Source organism: Engystomops pustulosus, chromosome 5, assembly GCF_040894005.1.
Source record: "Engystomops pustulosus chromosome 5, aEngPut4.maternal, whole genome shotgun sequence".
NCBI classification, from domain to species: domain Eukaryota; kingdom Metazoa; phylum Chordata; class Amphibia; order Anura; family Leptodactylidae; genus Engystomops; species Engystomops pustulosus.
Window position 1 is genome coordinate 39,524,871 of NC_092415.1, and position 15,397 is coordinate 39,540,267.

Below are 15,397 nucleotides of genomic sequence, written 5' to 3' on the forward strand. Positions count from 1 at the left end.
TTAAAGGCTTGTACTATTGGCCTCAGTGTCTCAAAATAATAAAAAAGCCCTGGTTCTCTGGTTCTCTGGTCCAGTGATGCATCTAACATTACCACTGGTCTCTGTTAGAATATGTAGTAGACAGCTGTGGCCGTAGGAGAACGTAGTGGATGTGGGATGTTGACATGACACCACCACTGAGCTTCTGTACACCAACACACTCTTGACCTGAGATATGGCCAGAGATAAGTATTACTTTTTTAATATTTTTAAATTATCACCAAGCTATTTATTGTGTCAGTCATTGGGGGAGATTTTTCATCAAGTTAAGGTAAAACTGTTCTATTTGCCCATGGAAACCAATCAGAGCTCAGCTTTAACTTTATAAACAGCTGTAGGAAAATGAAAGCTGAGCTCTGATTGGTTACCATGGGCAACTAGAACAGTTCTGCTGTAGGAGACTTATGATAAATCTTCCCCAATGAATCATTTCCCAATCTATGCTGATTAGCAGTAAATTAGTCATCTCCATGTGATCTCAGTCCATTAAATAGCCAGCATGAGGTTATAGTTGAAGAAAGTCTATTGATGAGAAAGTCTATTGATGAGAAGTACTGAATGAGAAAGGGGTTATCCAAATATGGAAACCCTCTAATGACCTCTAATGGCTATATATTGTGAAAAAGAAACAAATAGTCATGAAGTTTGTCTTACAAAAGAAAAATAAACATTCCATGTTGTAGATTTTCCAGCGTCAAAACTACAGCTGTCATTAGAAATCCAAGACCCCTAGACAATCAGCTGACCATGGAAATGAGAAGACTTTTTGGCTGAGACGGATGATTTCATAATCAATCTGCCCTTAACTGCTAAACATGCCGAGGAGATAGTATGAATAGGAGTATCTTGCTGATACTAAAGAAAAAGTTCAGAATTTAGCAAAAAAATTAAAAATAAAGTCTAATAAAGTGATGTTCTACATCAGTGAACTCCTCCTTCTCCTTTTTCAAAGCTGTGATTCTATAGGAAGTTTCATTGTTTACTTCCTGTGGATAAAAAACAGTTCCTGGTCATGTGACGTCACACAGGTGTGCTTTTATCCACAGGAAGTAAACAATGAAGATCCCTATAGAATGTCAACAAGCAAAGATGTAGTAAACCATGAGCAATTAATACAGAAAGTTTATTGAAATCTTGGATAACTTTTTTTTATATATACACAGTAACATTTATTTGTTAAAAGTGGACAACCAGATGAAGACATTGGCATCAGGATGACTGCTGGTCATGAATCAGTATCACATTTTATAATATTTGTTTCAAATAAAGATCAACCAGAAAACCCTTGAATGGAGACATTACTGCTAACGTCCCTTTTTTACATTACTGGAAAACTTTAGCGAGATAGAGGCTGATGTAAAGGTCTGAAATAAACGCAACTTCTTGTGCTACACCAAAAATTTGATTATTTTTCCATTTATGCCAAATCCACACCAAGGAGGCATGGAGCTGAGGCGTGGTCAGTGGGGGAGTGGGCCAATGCAAGGAAAGGGCTCAGGATAAAGCACAACTCTACGCCAGGCAGGGCATGGATTACATCATATGCTGTGTACCTAGCGCCAGGAAAATGATAAATACCCCCCGGTGACTTTAAAATGACGATTTGGGACACTAAACCACTCGCAGGTCCTTATGGATTAGTGTCCTATATTCTCCTGTTTGAATTTTTGGCATGTAGTAAAAAAATAAAAACCTTAATACTCACCTCGTCCTTTGCCTTCTCCACGCCTGTGCGTTTCAGTAAGTTCCCGAGAAGAGGCGCCGGCACAGGACCTGCTAATGTGAGTCCGATATGTCTCATCGGGCTCACATATGGCTAATTATAAAAATGTATTTTACTTGCATATGAAAACTTCAAAAAGGCAGATTTGGGACCCTAAAGCCCAGGTCCATAAGGACTTGTAGTTGTTTAAGGGTCCTAAATCAACCGGACAGGTCCACTTTAAGGTGATAAATTAAAATATGATACTGAGTTGTATAAAAAGTTGTATAAAAAGAGTTCCTTACCATTTCATAAAATACACTTCCAATAACTTTGCCACTGCTCTCTAAACAGCCAGCTGAACATTCATATCTAAAAAGAAGTAAAATGTAATATAATTCTCCAAAGTAAATGTATAAAAGTGCCATTTTTCCAAAACAAGTAAAGTTATTTATTTAAAGATTGATTAAATTTATGCATAATTTTCCTACTAATAAGTGATGCATTTTCAGTAAGCCGATACATGTACATGTGTAGCATCAACTAGGTCTTTACAACACTTTCCTGCATCCTAAAATGGCTTTATCCACAAAACTGATATGAACAGATCCAATGTTTTTGAAAGTTTCCAGTGAAATAAAAAGCCATTTACTGGTAAATGAGCAATTTTTAACATTGTCTATTTACCAGGCCTGGATATTATATAATAAAAGTAATGCTTTAAACGTGGCCATAACAACTTAGTATTTGTATGTATTTGTAGGTGTTCAATTACCTGTTGCATGTTGTCCCTTTACATTGATCCCTCAGTCTGACTTCACAAGTCACAATCTGAGCTGCAAATGTAACAAAAACAATAACTGTCAAATGTCACATGGTAAACAACCGAATGACAGTATAGCTCAATGTAAACATAACATAAACTTTATAACTTTATTAAACAGTATATAAATGAACTAAGAATAAAACTATAATGAGAATGGAGCCTGTATAAAAGAAGGCTAAAGCGCACCTGTAATAAGATCCCCCAGAATGTATTTGTTTAGAGTTTTTTTCCATAAATCCAAGAGAAACCCCTGAGGATCAAGACAAGGTTGTCCAAAAACAGCATTGGTGGAGTCATCGGCACTGATGACTCCACCTTAAGTGTCAGGGATCACAGGACCAGTTTATACCGATCAGTGCTCTTAGTCTACAGGATGTTACTTGTAACTTAAAGGGAACCTGTCAAGGCTAAACCACCAACAAGTCTCAAATCCCCCTCAATTATTTTTTTTAATTGTGTTTACTTTGAAAAAGAACTCTTTGAAGCAAGTTGCAGATGCCAGGAGCACTAGTGATTAGTCTGATGCATCTTATCTCTATGTTTGTATTAGCACTTGTGTTTTATAGTGGCCAAAGACTTATACTTAAAGGGCGATTTGGGACACTAAACTCGAGGTCCACGAAGACCTGTATTTAGTTTTGTGTCCCCATTTATCCTAAAAGATTCCCTCGATCAACTGATTGGCTAAAGCTCTGCCACTGACCCTTGCCAGTATAGGAAGAAGGACTCGTAAGTTCTTTTTCTTTTTGGTCACTTCTCCCACTAGGGTTTTTTTCCTGAATAAGGTCTTTAAAGGATATCTACCACCAGGATGAATAATTGTACACCAAGCACACTGACATACTGGTGTGTGGCCCCTCTGGCAGGATCAGCTCTTCCTTTAGCTTTTTTTTTTGCCCGTTTTTTTTAAAGCTCTAAATATCAATCAAATGAGCCTGAGGGGTCCGGGTTCCATAGCTGTTAATTGAGCCTGTAGTCCATCAGGGTCATTTGCTTTATTATAAAGCCTTTAGAAAGGGCATAAGAAACTAAAAGATGAGTAAATCCTGCCAGAGAGGGCACACACCAGCATGTAAGTGTGATTGGTTTACAATCTTTGACCGTGGTGGTAGATCAAACTGATCCTGCCTATGGCTAACTATCCCACTGAAATACTAGGGGTCTCTCTATTGGCCTAGTTATGATACAATAATGGTAACAATAAGTGGTAACATAAAAAATAATTTTGATAAACTTGTAACAGACAGAATTATCAGAATATGTGAAATGAACGTAGAGGTAAAGTTAAGATGTTTAACTCACACATTTGTTCAGTACTGATGACTTCATTGCTATCATAACTGTCAGTCCGGGTAGAACTCGTTGGGGAGTGAGTTCGCGCTCTACTCTGTGAGGTTGTGTCAAGTGCCTTTGAACGTTGTCTCTCAATCTCGTTGGTTTCTTCCTCAGGTTCGGGCATTGGATAGTGCAAATCTGTACCATCTGCTGAGAGCAAAACAACCATGTGGACATGTACCCGACACATACAACTTCTATATATTTAGATAAACATAAACACAATATTGGTTAGGGTTAAATCCCACTTTATGGTGTATTTTAAGAAGATGTTATAGCTGAGGTTGTGTGAAGAAATGTATGTTGGGTTTCGTCCCAGAAGTACATTCGACACACTCAAGTGACCTTGTTTGATCTCTAGGAACAAGCATGGCCAGACCAGTAATAAGCATCTTCCCTACACGACTGCCAACTGTGTAAATCTCAACCTAATTACTAGTTGTGGTTTAAAAAAAGAAGACTCTGGTTCACTGGAGACTGAGGTGAGACCACCAAACTATTTCTCCAGGGGACATCAAGATGGCCATTAATCCTCATGTCAGGAGGCATGACTCCAGTGCTGAAATGTCTTACAAACTACGGCTTATACTGTATGAATACACAGCGACCCCAGATACATGGGCCTTTCACAGCAATCGGTAAATATTATTAGCCAGAAGGAAGAGCCAAGTGAGTCGACAAACAATACAGGTACAGGTTATTTTTACCTTTTGCATATTTAATAAAATGATGTACACAGTGGCCAACATTTATCAAAACTAGTGCAGTCTGTACTATGTGCAATTGCCTGTGTAGTGTGCAGGGTGCAGAAGATTCATCAAAACTGGCGCACGTTCTTCATTGATCTGGCGCCACCTGCACTGCTCGGGAAGTCTGCACCATTTCTCCATGCAGAATGTGGTGCAAAGAGAATTGTGGCACACGTCAGTAATAAATGTGACGCCAAATCCAACGTGCCCCTTTTGGTGCAATTTTTTCTGTCTTGTCAGACACAGAGCAGCCGAGACACAAAACTGGAGCAGACACTTTATAAATACATGTGAAAGCAGTTTGCACATTCTTTCTAGTGAAAAGTCAGACAGAAAACTGGTACAAACACTTTAATAAATGGGGGCCATTGCCCCATGTAGTGTGCAGAGTGCAACAGATTTGTAGATTTGTGAATTCTTCAAATCTGGCGCTCCTTGCACTGCTCTGACAGAGTGCACTTTTTTGGTGCACCTTTAACATAGGGAACAGGCACAGTCCGACTGAGCACCAGAACAGCCCTTTCAGTTGCAGAATTTTGTGTTGCGTCAGGTGTGGTGCAGCCACGACACAAATGTGTTGCGGACACTTTATAAATACATGTGAAAGCAGCTTGCACTAAAAAGAATGTGCATAAAAATATAAGAAATTAATACACATGTATGATATTGTGCATATTACATATGTGTTATTAGAAATGTATCAATGTATAAAACTAATGCTATAATAGGATATTTTTTGTACGTATTCATAAACAGTATTTACACCAGTTCTCTGAATGTCACTGCCAGAAAATGTCTTGACTCAAACAGTTTTTTTCCCTCAATAACAGAAACAATATGGCTACCACTACAATTTATACTACTTTTGTAAGAGGAGGGTATCTTTGGAGCATTGTACCTACAGTAAAGTTACGACAATAGAAAGACCATCTATTACAGATGTAAAGTCAAGTCTTTGAATAATCATACTCTTTTTATATAAAATCACTATACTGTACCTCGGAAACAAAGATTTTCCCTGCAACCTCCGCCATAGCTGGGTGGACATGCTGAACAAGGGCGGCCATGTTTATAGGGAGCATGGCCCCACCAATTTCCCCTTTAAAAAGAAATATCAGTATTAATTTACTGCTTAGATTGTAAATGTTTTGAATGTGAACCACTATACTATACTGTGAATTTATTCCATACTTTAAAGGGGTATTCTGGTCATATAAGATTATCCTCTATTTATAGATAGGTGATAACTTGCTTCTCAGTATTGGTATCCTTGCTGACCATGAAAACAGTGCTCTTTTATACCCCCAAATGAATGGCGGCTTTAATAGAAATGCAGGAGATATCCAAGCACTTGACATTTTTGACTCTCCGATAAATAAATCCAAGGTACAAGGACCCCTCCTACCATGAACAATGGGGCCAATGTGATTATTGTACATCTCAACCAATTACCAAATTATGGATATCAGAATACCCCTTTGTGTAACATTTTTACCTCCATAATATATGTACATTGTACAAAATTACAATTAGTTATAAATTTACTTACTTTGGAGAGTAATTGCACACTAGATAAATTGCCTTTGCCCATATTTGACCCCAAACATTCATGTTATGGCACAGATTTATGGCACAACCAATTCTGCTGCTTGTTGCCCAAACCACCTGAGCAAAAAAAAAAACAATAACACAAAGATCATTTCCAACATCATGATAACTATATGAATAAAACTTCAATATGGTATGTCTGGAGTAAAGACTAGGGATGAGCAGACCTGTTCAGGTTTGGTTACCAAACCCAAACTCTCACCTGGCAAAGTCATTTAAATAATGTCATCAGGGAGTAATGATCCATGGGATCCATTGATCATTGAGTTGACACCCATGATCGGTACCAGCACCAATCTAGTGTTACCATGGGGGAAGTAGGTCATATGATGAACCCGAACTGGTTGATGTCCAGGTTTGGGTACCAGCACCTGCAATGTTCAGCACGGACCCAAACATTGCGGTTCGGGTCTGATCATCACTATTAAATGTTAGAGATTATGGCTTACTGCTGGCCCACACTTGTACTTTTCATGGTTTTAAAGGGACGTACAGTATGATTTGTAAGACTAACTACCAGAAAGTCTTTAAGCAGTTTTCTGCCGCAGCAGCTGATCACTTGTTTTCCTTGTTAATTACAGTCAAAGACGTAATGTATACTTAAAGATGAAATTGCATCCTTTCGATGAAAGAGAATCCAATCCCATTCCCACAGTATACACAGTATTCCCAAAGACAATGTCAATTAAAATAGTTTTGGAACAAGGCAGTTTTGACAGAAATTACAGCTTGGATATAGTTGGAATGTACATGTAGCTTTCTACTCACATCTACTCATAATGTACAACTGTTAAGTTTTTTTTCCCCACAAATCAATAGCTCTTGGGGTGTAAAACAACTTTGCCTCTATCTTTGTTACCTATATGCAGCAGTTTCTTTGCTCAAATTACTTCAGCGATTCCTGTCTGTGCTGACCAGTGCCGGTTCTAGACAAAGTGGGGCCCTGGGCAAAACTAAAAGTGGGGCCCCAAAATAAAACTATTTTATGACCAGTCACAGTCAGCAAGAGGCTCCCTTTAGTATGGTAAAACAAACTGTAATTTTGGAGAATTTTATAGAAGATAGCTGATTTTCAAAATAGCATCAAAGAGTTTATAGACATAGGCGCCTTCATGCAACTTTGATTAGAAATGAAACATTTTACAAAAAAATACTTAAAATTTGACTTTGATGGCAAAAAATGTGCTCCAAACAGAAACTATTTACCTTCACATCTCCTAAATGTAATACATGGACATGTGTAGAGTTCACAAATGTCCCATATTGATATGTTCGAGTCATCATAATATCACTAACACTGTAATAACTAGATATCTATCTGCTTTTCAGCTAGAAAATTCACACAAATCTATCATTGTATGTTCCTTACACAATGGTCACCCAAATAAATAACTATATATCCATAAACCAAGCTAATGAGATAATAAAGTCACTTTTAGATGTCGCCAATGTATTATCCGCACAATAACAGAACCCTCCCCGCTTCATAAGAATGAGAGTAAAAACATCATAACATAGGTGTAAATAATGGAGGATGGTGGGAAATAAAAACTTTATTCCAGAACATGTGTGTGTTTTTGGTGTTACATATAGCTTTATGGACATGTTCTGGGTTTGAATGTTCATCGTATCAGTCAATTTTCCCAACAACAAAAAACTATCACAAAATAAAAGGGAATAAGAGAGAAAGTGTGTTCTTAGATAGTTCTGCATAGAGAAGGGTTAAAAACATGAATATTAGTTGATATTATCCCTTCTCAAAATGTAGTAACATATAAAGTGAATATTTCCATTATCTGTGAGGTGCAGCAGCTCCTGTGTCCAGCAAATGCTCCCTGTAGCCGCTGGCTAAGAATCTGGAGGGGGGGGGGGGACAATTCAGAGGGCTATATCTCCCGCTCTGTGACACATAGAACCTTAATTTTTTTTCCTATGAAAGAAGAGAGTCTCCTCTTTTATATGAATCTAAATTTGTGTTTCTAAGTTTTAGGAAAATGGAGATGTTGAACTGCCGTTGGGAGTGATTTTTATATATAAAAATGGCACCTGATATTCTCACTTTAAACCTGAATATCTCTGGATCCCTGGCACCTAGAAACAAAATTCAAGATTCATTTGAAAGAAGAGATTCTCCCCTTTCAGGGGGCCCTGGGCAATTGCCACCTTTGCCTACCCATAGCGCCGGCCCTGGTGCTGACAAGCCCTGGAGTCAGTCTTATAAACAAATCTATGGTCTCATAAGAGATCAGGGGCTGCTGTTCCCTGCTCACAGAGGAAGAGGTCATGTGACAGAGTGAGAAAAGAACTGTGGATGCAGATATCTCCTACACAGAATAGTGGGGTACAATATCTCCCCTGTTCCCTATCAGTCCCTCCATCCCAATCTATGGTTCTACAGAACTTTCTCTGTCTCTCTTTTTACATCATGCTGCTGCCTTCCCCCACCTTGTACTCTGCATTATGAGCTCTGTGCAGGAAAGCTACTAACCCTTAGTACTCACACAGCACAGATTATACACTTCATGTAACTGGTTGACTTATGATTTCTACCACTTATTACATGTTCCCTGCTTCTCTATTTGATGGAAGCTGCTAGGCTAGTCACTATATACATCCTGTATGTACACTATGCAGTTTCCAGTGGATTTACTTGTGGGAAGATAAATGGATTTAATGCTAAATTACTTTTAGAGAGAACACAAGGCACCATGGGATCTGTGGGCAACTTGAATTAGACTCAGCTTTAGGGCAAGTAAAGGAAGACGTTAGTCTCTGCCCACTTCACCTCTGGTGAGAAAGATTTTTGTCAAATACTTTCAGAACAGAAAATACCATATGAGAATTTAGAAAAATCATTATAAGCGTACAGTTCCAACCACTGGGATTCACACCAGCTGCTGGGAGAGGAGTGCTTGGCATCTTTCTGTATTTCCTTGTATCAATATATGAATTGGGATCACACCCTTACCCATTAACATTTTATGGACATGTTATACTCATTTAAAATATGTTTTTATTAAGTAAAATATAATACTTTATTCACCAAATGTTTTCTTACTTATTATTTGATGGCTATTATTATATAAAACATACCTGTGTGTAATGAGTACATACAGGGCCCGAACATCTGAATGGACAGTAAGGGTTACACTCTTGTGGATATGGAAATGTATAATCTCTGACTTCATCATACCAAGCCTGGACATGGTAAGTGGGTGGCCTGTATCTTTATAGGAAGTACAAACAAAAGTCTTAATTTTTAATACATTTCAGATTCTTTTAACGTTCATAGATAATTGTCTTACCTTCCCCAATGGGCACCCAAATTCTGTCCAATTGATGGAAGCAAATTTGCAGGACCATGTTCCCATAGACAAGTCTCAGCCCATGCTTCAGCAGATCGCTCCAATTCTGTATCCCAGACCTTTAGAAAAAAAAGAGATTCTAGCTGAATGAAATAAAACACTGACAAGATTCAAGTTGGTTCTGCCATAGACGGGTTTATAAATCAAAAGAATTTGTAGAATGTATTTTTACTAAATGTAGTCTAGTACCATGAACCAAGGCTGAAATGGACCACCATAGAGATTGCATAGAAAATACTGCACATGCCACTAATTGCTAGCACTGGTAACACCTGTGGGAACTGTATTGTGGTCCATATTGGTTGCCACCTGGATACAAAAACATCTATTCACATTTTGGTTTTCATTTCCAATTTATTTCAGGTTTTATTATTTATATTATTATTATTATTTCAGGTTTAAATTTACGCTACAGAACCCTCTGCATTATTGAAAAGGCAAAGATTGAGGGGTTTTCGAAGACTAATCTACATCCTATCTTAGGTCATTGCTATGATGGAGGTGTGAAACTGGCAAGACCACTGTTGACGTGAAATGACTACAGAAATCGGACGAGAGCTTTGGCCTGTTTGCTGATTACTTATCACTCACAGCGCACTACAGTTCACATTGGCTGAGTTTGTTACTGCAGCTTACCCTCATTCATCTGTATTCATCCAAATAGGCCATGTAACCAATAGATGTGACGTCACTCGCTTGGAGTGCTGTTGCCACTGCAGCTAATTATTGTTAGTGCCCCAACTGATCTATAGCAGTGGAGGTGAACGGTACGGGTGCAAGAGGTGGCACTCGGAGCACTATCTGGGGGCACACAGGCCAATACCCCAACACATAGTTCACCAGACAGAAACTAAGACTCCTCCTACAGTGCCAGACCCCCCTGCACTCACCCCTCACCATTGGAAATAGCATTGCAGGGCCATTTTTACGGACAAAGATAGAGTCTGCTCTATCTTTTTTGTTGCAATGGCCTGATATGGTGAGCACACATTGGGGCTCATTTACTAAGGGTCGCGGATCACACTTTCATCAGACTGTTTGCTGTTTTGGGGGATTGCACGGCTTGGACAGATATTAAAAAGGTGTCTGCACTGAGATTTTGTCGCACACGATCGTTTTTGGGCGCAGGTGCGCTACTTCCATGGGACAGAAATGGGGGGGGCGGCGCAATCGGACGATCCAACTGATTCGGAGTGAGCGCGGGATTTAACTTTCAAAATGTGTCGCAAGACAATGCACTTACATGCGCCAGGAAGAAGGTGAACTCTGGCAGACCTGAGAGGATAAGCAACACATGCAGTATGGGGCGCACAATCTTAGTGAATCGTGGCACAGTGTACTATCATTGGACAATGCACTTTCGGTGAACTCCACGGACATGGTAAGTAAATGTGCCCCATTGTGCTCACGTACCAAACCCGAGCGTCATAGCCATCTGAGGGGACGTAAATCCAGCCACAAACAATGGCCCAGTATCGCCACCCGGAGCCCTTATAGCTCATTAACATAATTGTCACATTGATTTTAGAAGGAAGGAAGCCATGGATTACAAATATAGGAAGATTACCACAGTCACGGTGCCTGGATCTATATTCCCTTATGACAATGAATTCAAACAGTAAAATAAGTAACAACATGTAAACTCTGAACCCCTGAATAAGAAGCAGAAACCTCTAGTATTTCAAAATTTGCTACTAATGTTATTAGATACACCAGGTCACATATGAATAAAAGCTATGGCGTTTGAGTGTGTTCTACATCATTACCATGCCTTTATACCAAAAATATCCATTATCATATGCAAATTAGAAGTTCTGTTGCACCTCGGGGTGTGAATTCTTACAATTCAGTACCTATCATTTAGTCTTGACCTAGCAGGCATTTTTAGTGGTGCACCAAAAAAGTTTTCTCAGAAATCAGGCCGGTTTTATCACGAAAGACGTTTTTTACAATGCAGAACAATCCAGCTATTGGGCCACATACCTAGTTGTGACCCGGAGGTGATAGAGAGCCTCTTACAAGTTTGAGATTGAGAAGTAATTGTTTGTATTACTTTCTACCAGGGCTGTAGTATTTTACTGCTGCGTATAGGTAAAGGATGTTGTTCTTTGGATGTGATTTTAGTTTTTATTTTACAATTCATCTTTCATTAACAAGGCAAGTCTGACAACAAGGTCTATAAGCAGTTCAAAAAATGTTTTAAAATTTATTTAATTTAGTGCTGAGCTTGTCAATTCCTGACACTCCAATTCTATTGAATGGAGCAGCAGGAGTTATGCTGGTCCTACCACTGCACCCTCCATTATCCAGATTGCCAGGAGTCCTGGTTCTCTTGATTGCGTGGGTCCAATTAGTCAGACCCTTCTTATCACCTTGTTAACCAGCAGGGGCGTAACTAAAAGAGGCAGGACCTCATAGCAGGCTTCAAATGCCGAATACAGTTCACATACAGTTCTTCACTCATACACACACATTTATACACTAATTCATGCACGTATAGAGCATATACACTTCAAATATACACACAAATGTAGTGCCATATACAGACTACTGCTGTGGAAGTTGGAAGCTGAGCCGTGATTGGTTGCTATTCTGCCACAGGTCATTAATATGAGCTCAGAGCTTTGATTGGTTGCTATCAGTAATCAGTATAAGATGCTTTTGTGTGAGGTAAGATGGATAGAGACAGAAAGACATGCAGGGAGAGTTAATGACAGACAGGGAGAGTAAGTGACAGAGAGACAGACAGGGAGAGTAAATGACAGAGAGACAGACAGGGAGAGTGAGTGACAGAATTATTATTTTTGTTTTGTTAACTAATTCTATTTTGTCTGGTGATTGGGCCCTCTGACACTGCGGACCCCACTACCCTGTAGTTATGCTCCTGTTAACCGGTATCCTTTGGTTAGGTGATAAAATAAAAAGTTGGGACAACACCTTTAAGTTGGCTATAGTTAACATGCAAATTAATATGTCTGTCACTATTGCAGGATCATTGACACCTTCACCATATGGTGCCAATTTATCCTCCTTGTGTCTGGTTTCCAAATATTAAGAAGCATATGCACTGAAATATCTTTTATGTTCTCTGAAACATCTGCTTTATAAAAAGGACTTTGTGAGGGTCCTGGGCAAGCCATTAAATATACTGTATGTAGTGTTCCCTCTCTGCTCGTAGAGGCAGCATCTAATAAAGGTATACTCTCTTGTTCTTTCATCAATGTCTTTTACTTATGCAATTTCCCGCTCGTTGATTTTTTTCTCCCCCCTAGATCCAGGAAGAGGGTTTTATATTTTGTTTTATACTTATTTTGGCCCTTGTTCCTCACACCAGACCTGTCCTCTTGGCCTCAGAGAAACTTTTCTCACCTCTTCAGCAGTTTCTCTAACTTGAAAAAGTATCTGTCCACTGTTAAATTGCATTAAATCAGAGGAGGAAAAACAAGGGATCAGATTTGGTAGAACTTTACAGCTTGGCTTGCAATTGCTCCCCAATAATATATTTATCACAAAAGTTAAAAAAACTAAACTCATTTTCCCATGGTAAGTCAGCCTCAAATGATATATTTGCACTTAATGGCCCATGTTTATTAAGTGTTTGCACCTGTTTTCTGTCTGACTTGCACTGGAAAGAATATGCAAACTGCTTGGACATATATTTATGACGTGTTTGCACCAGTTTTGTGTTGCGGCTGCAGTGCGCCACAAAATTCTGTACCTAAAGGGGGGTTCCGGTGCCATTTTGGACTGTACCTCACATATATAACTTGTACTCAACAGAATTGAGTCGCACACTCTATGTTAAAGGTGCACCAAAAAAAGTTGGTTCACACTTCGCAAGCAGTGCAAGGGACACCTGATTAATGATGAGCCACATTCAATAACCTTGTACACTTTTCACTTTACTGAGGCAAACTGCAAAATTCTGCCTCCCTATTGATAAAGCCAGGCCAATGGCTTCCAAATACCACACCAGTCCATTTTACAATGGGTATATATACCAACAATACCCCATAGATCTCATTTATGGGGAGTGAATTAAAAAAACAACAAATGGCAAAAAAAACTAAAAATAAAATGCAAAAAAATATAAATTCTTAAAGAAATACTATATAGGTTTGATCTTTCTCATATTAGCTAATGAGCTACTTATGCTTAAAGACCTAATGTAACGAGATTTAACCGATTTAAAGAGAACCAGTCATGCAAAATAACCCCCATAAACTAAATATATTTTCATAAACTGCCATTAGAGAGCATTGCCCCTATCCCTTCATTATCCCTCTACATGCCTGTAACCTTAAGCAACGAGGTCCTAAAGCTGTATGCAAATGACCTGTGAAATGTCCAATGAAGCATTAGCATATTCAAGCTGTCCACTCTATTCATGAGTGGGAGGTACAGCCACACCCCCAGTGCATGACTGACAGCCTGTATAATGATGTGAGGCTGTATAATGTGTGTGTTTAGCAGAGGTACAGCAGCTCCAGGCTGCAGCCATGTTATAGCAGAACATGTCAGAGTCATGTGTAGCTCATGTCTGTGTCTCTCTCCTGTATATTAGGAGGATGCAGCATGTCAGCAGATGCAGCACACACACTAGCAATGCTTTACTATACATTACACACAGACATGAGCAGGGGGAGGAGAGGGGAGGGGTAACAGGGGTGACATCACTGCCTCTGACCATGTGACCAGCCTCATTTACATGATAAAGAATAGATGATTTTACAATGAATAATGTATGAAATAACTAGATAAAGGCTGGGATGGGATCCTTGTGAGCTGCTCCAACAGGTAGAGGTGACAGGACTAGTGGCAGAGACCTGATGATAGGTGTCCTTTAAGCACACGTTTGAAGCTTTGCCCTTCACCTCGCTAAACAGGTCTATTTCACTAATATCCTCTCTCTCTAACAATCCCACAAGGCCCTTTCATAATCTTCACTCCTTACTAACACCAAATGTGCAGCCATCTACTTTAATTCTTCTCGGACCGGAGGTCCAGAGTCTGCAGCGACGTCTTTAGATGTGGCTGCAGTTTTCTACGGGTTCATGGGAGCAGGATCCGGTCTCCGGGTGTCAGAGTCATGGAGACCCTAAGGAGAAGGGAGATGCAGTTTGTTATCGCTTCTCCCTTCTCTGCTCCTCACAGCATCATGCTGAATGAGCGCAATTCATAGAGGAGCAGAGGCAGCGTGCCCGCCGGCTCTATAGACTCGGGGGTCACGTGAACGTCCGATCTAAAGAGCTGCTGGGTTTAATTAGACCCAGTCCAACTCTGATCAGAATCCCCAGTGACAGGGTCTGCTGCTGCAGTGGAACGTGGTAAGCCACGTACCCCGCACCAACACATCAGCTGCTCAACAGATAAGGGACTATGGTACAGTCCAGCACAACTCCTGTATCCTGCATATGTGTCTAATACCCATACAGTATATTGGGAATGTATCAATATATAGTGGAAACATATCAACACGTAGAACTCATATGTGTTTGTCTTAGATATTTATCTTACATGCATATATTATTTCTTTCTCTCTGGTGATTCAATTTACTTGTACTGGTCACTAATTCAGAAACATATGACCTGTTTAAAAATATGATGTGTTTAATATAATATGAATATATTTTTTATACATCTTTTATTTATACAGGCAGTCCCTGGGTTACATACAAGATAGGGTCTGTAGGTTTGTTCTTAAGTTGAATTTGTATGTAAGTCGGAACTGTATATTTTATCATTGTAATCCCAGCCAGAACTTTTTTGGTCT

General features: G+C 39.4%; 1 protein-coding gene across 2 annotated transcripts in view; it reads right to left on the bottom strand.

The window, feature by feature from the left end:
- The window catches only part of CRISPLD1 (cysteine rich secretory protein LCCL domain containing 1), a 79,602-nt gene that overhangs the window by 29,604 nt on the left and 34,601 nt on the right, over positions 1-15,397 (bottom strand). The window contains exons 3-9 of one of the 2 annotated variants that reach the window (XM_072151691.1): positions 9,565-9,683; positions 9,353-9,485; positions 6,201-6,316; positions 5,650-5,750; positions 3,870-4,052; positions 2,517-2,577; positions 2,047-2,113 (exon numbers count right to left, since the gene is read on the bottom strand). In XM_072151691.1, coding sequence (XP_072007792.1) covers positions 2,047-2,113; positions 2,517-2,577; positions 3,870-4,052; positions 5,650-5,750; positions 6,201-6,316; positions 9,353-9,485; positions 9,565-9,683 — 780 coding nt within the window. The remainder of the gene's footprint in view (positions 1-2,046; positions 2,114-2,516; positions 2,578-3,869; positions 4,053-5,649; positions 5,751-6,200; positions 6,317-9,352; positions 9,486-9,564; positions 9,684-15,397) is intronic. The other variant, XM_072151692.1, reaches the window with a different exon arrangement.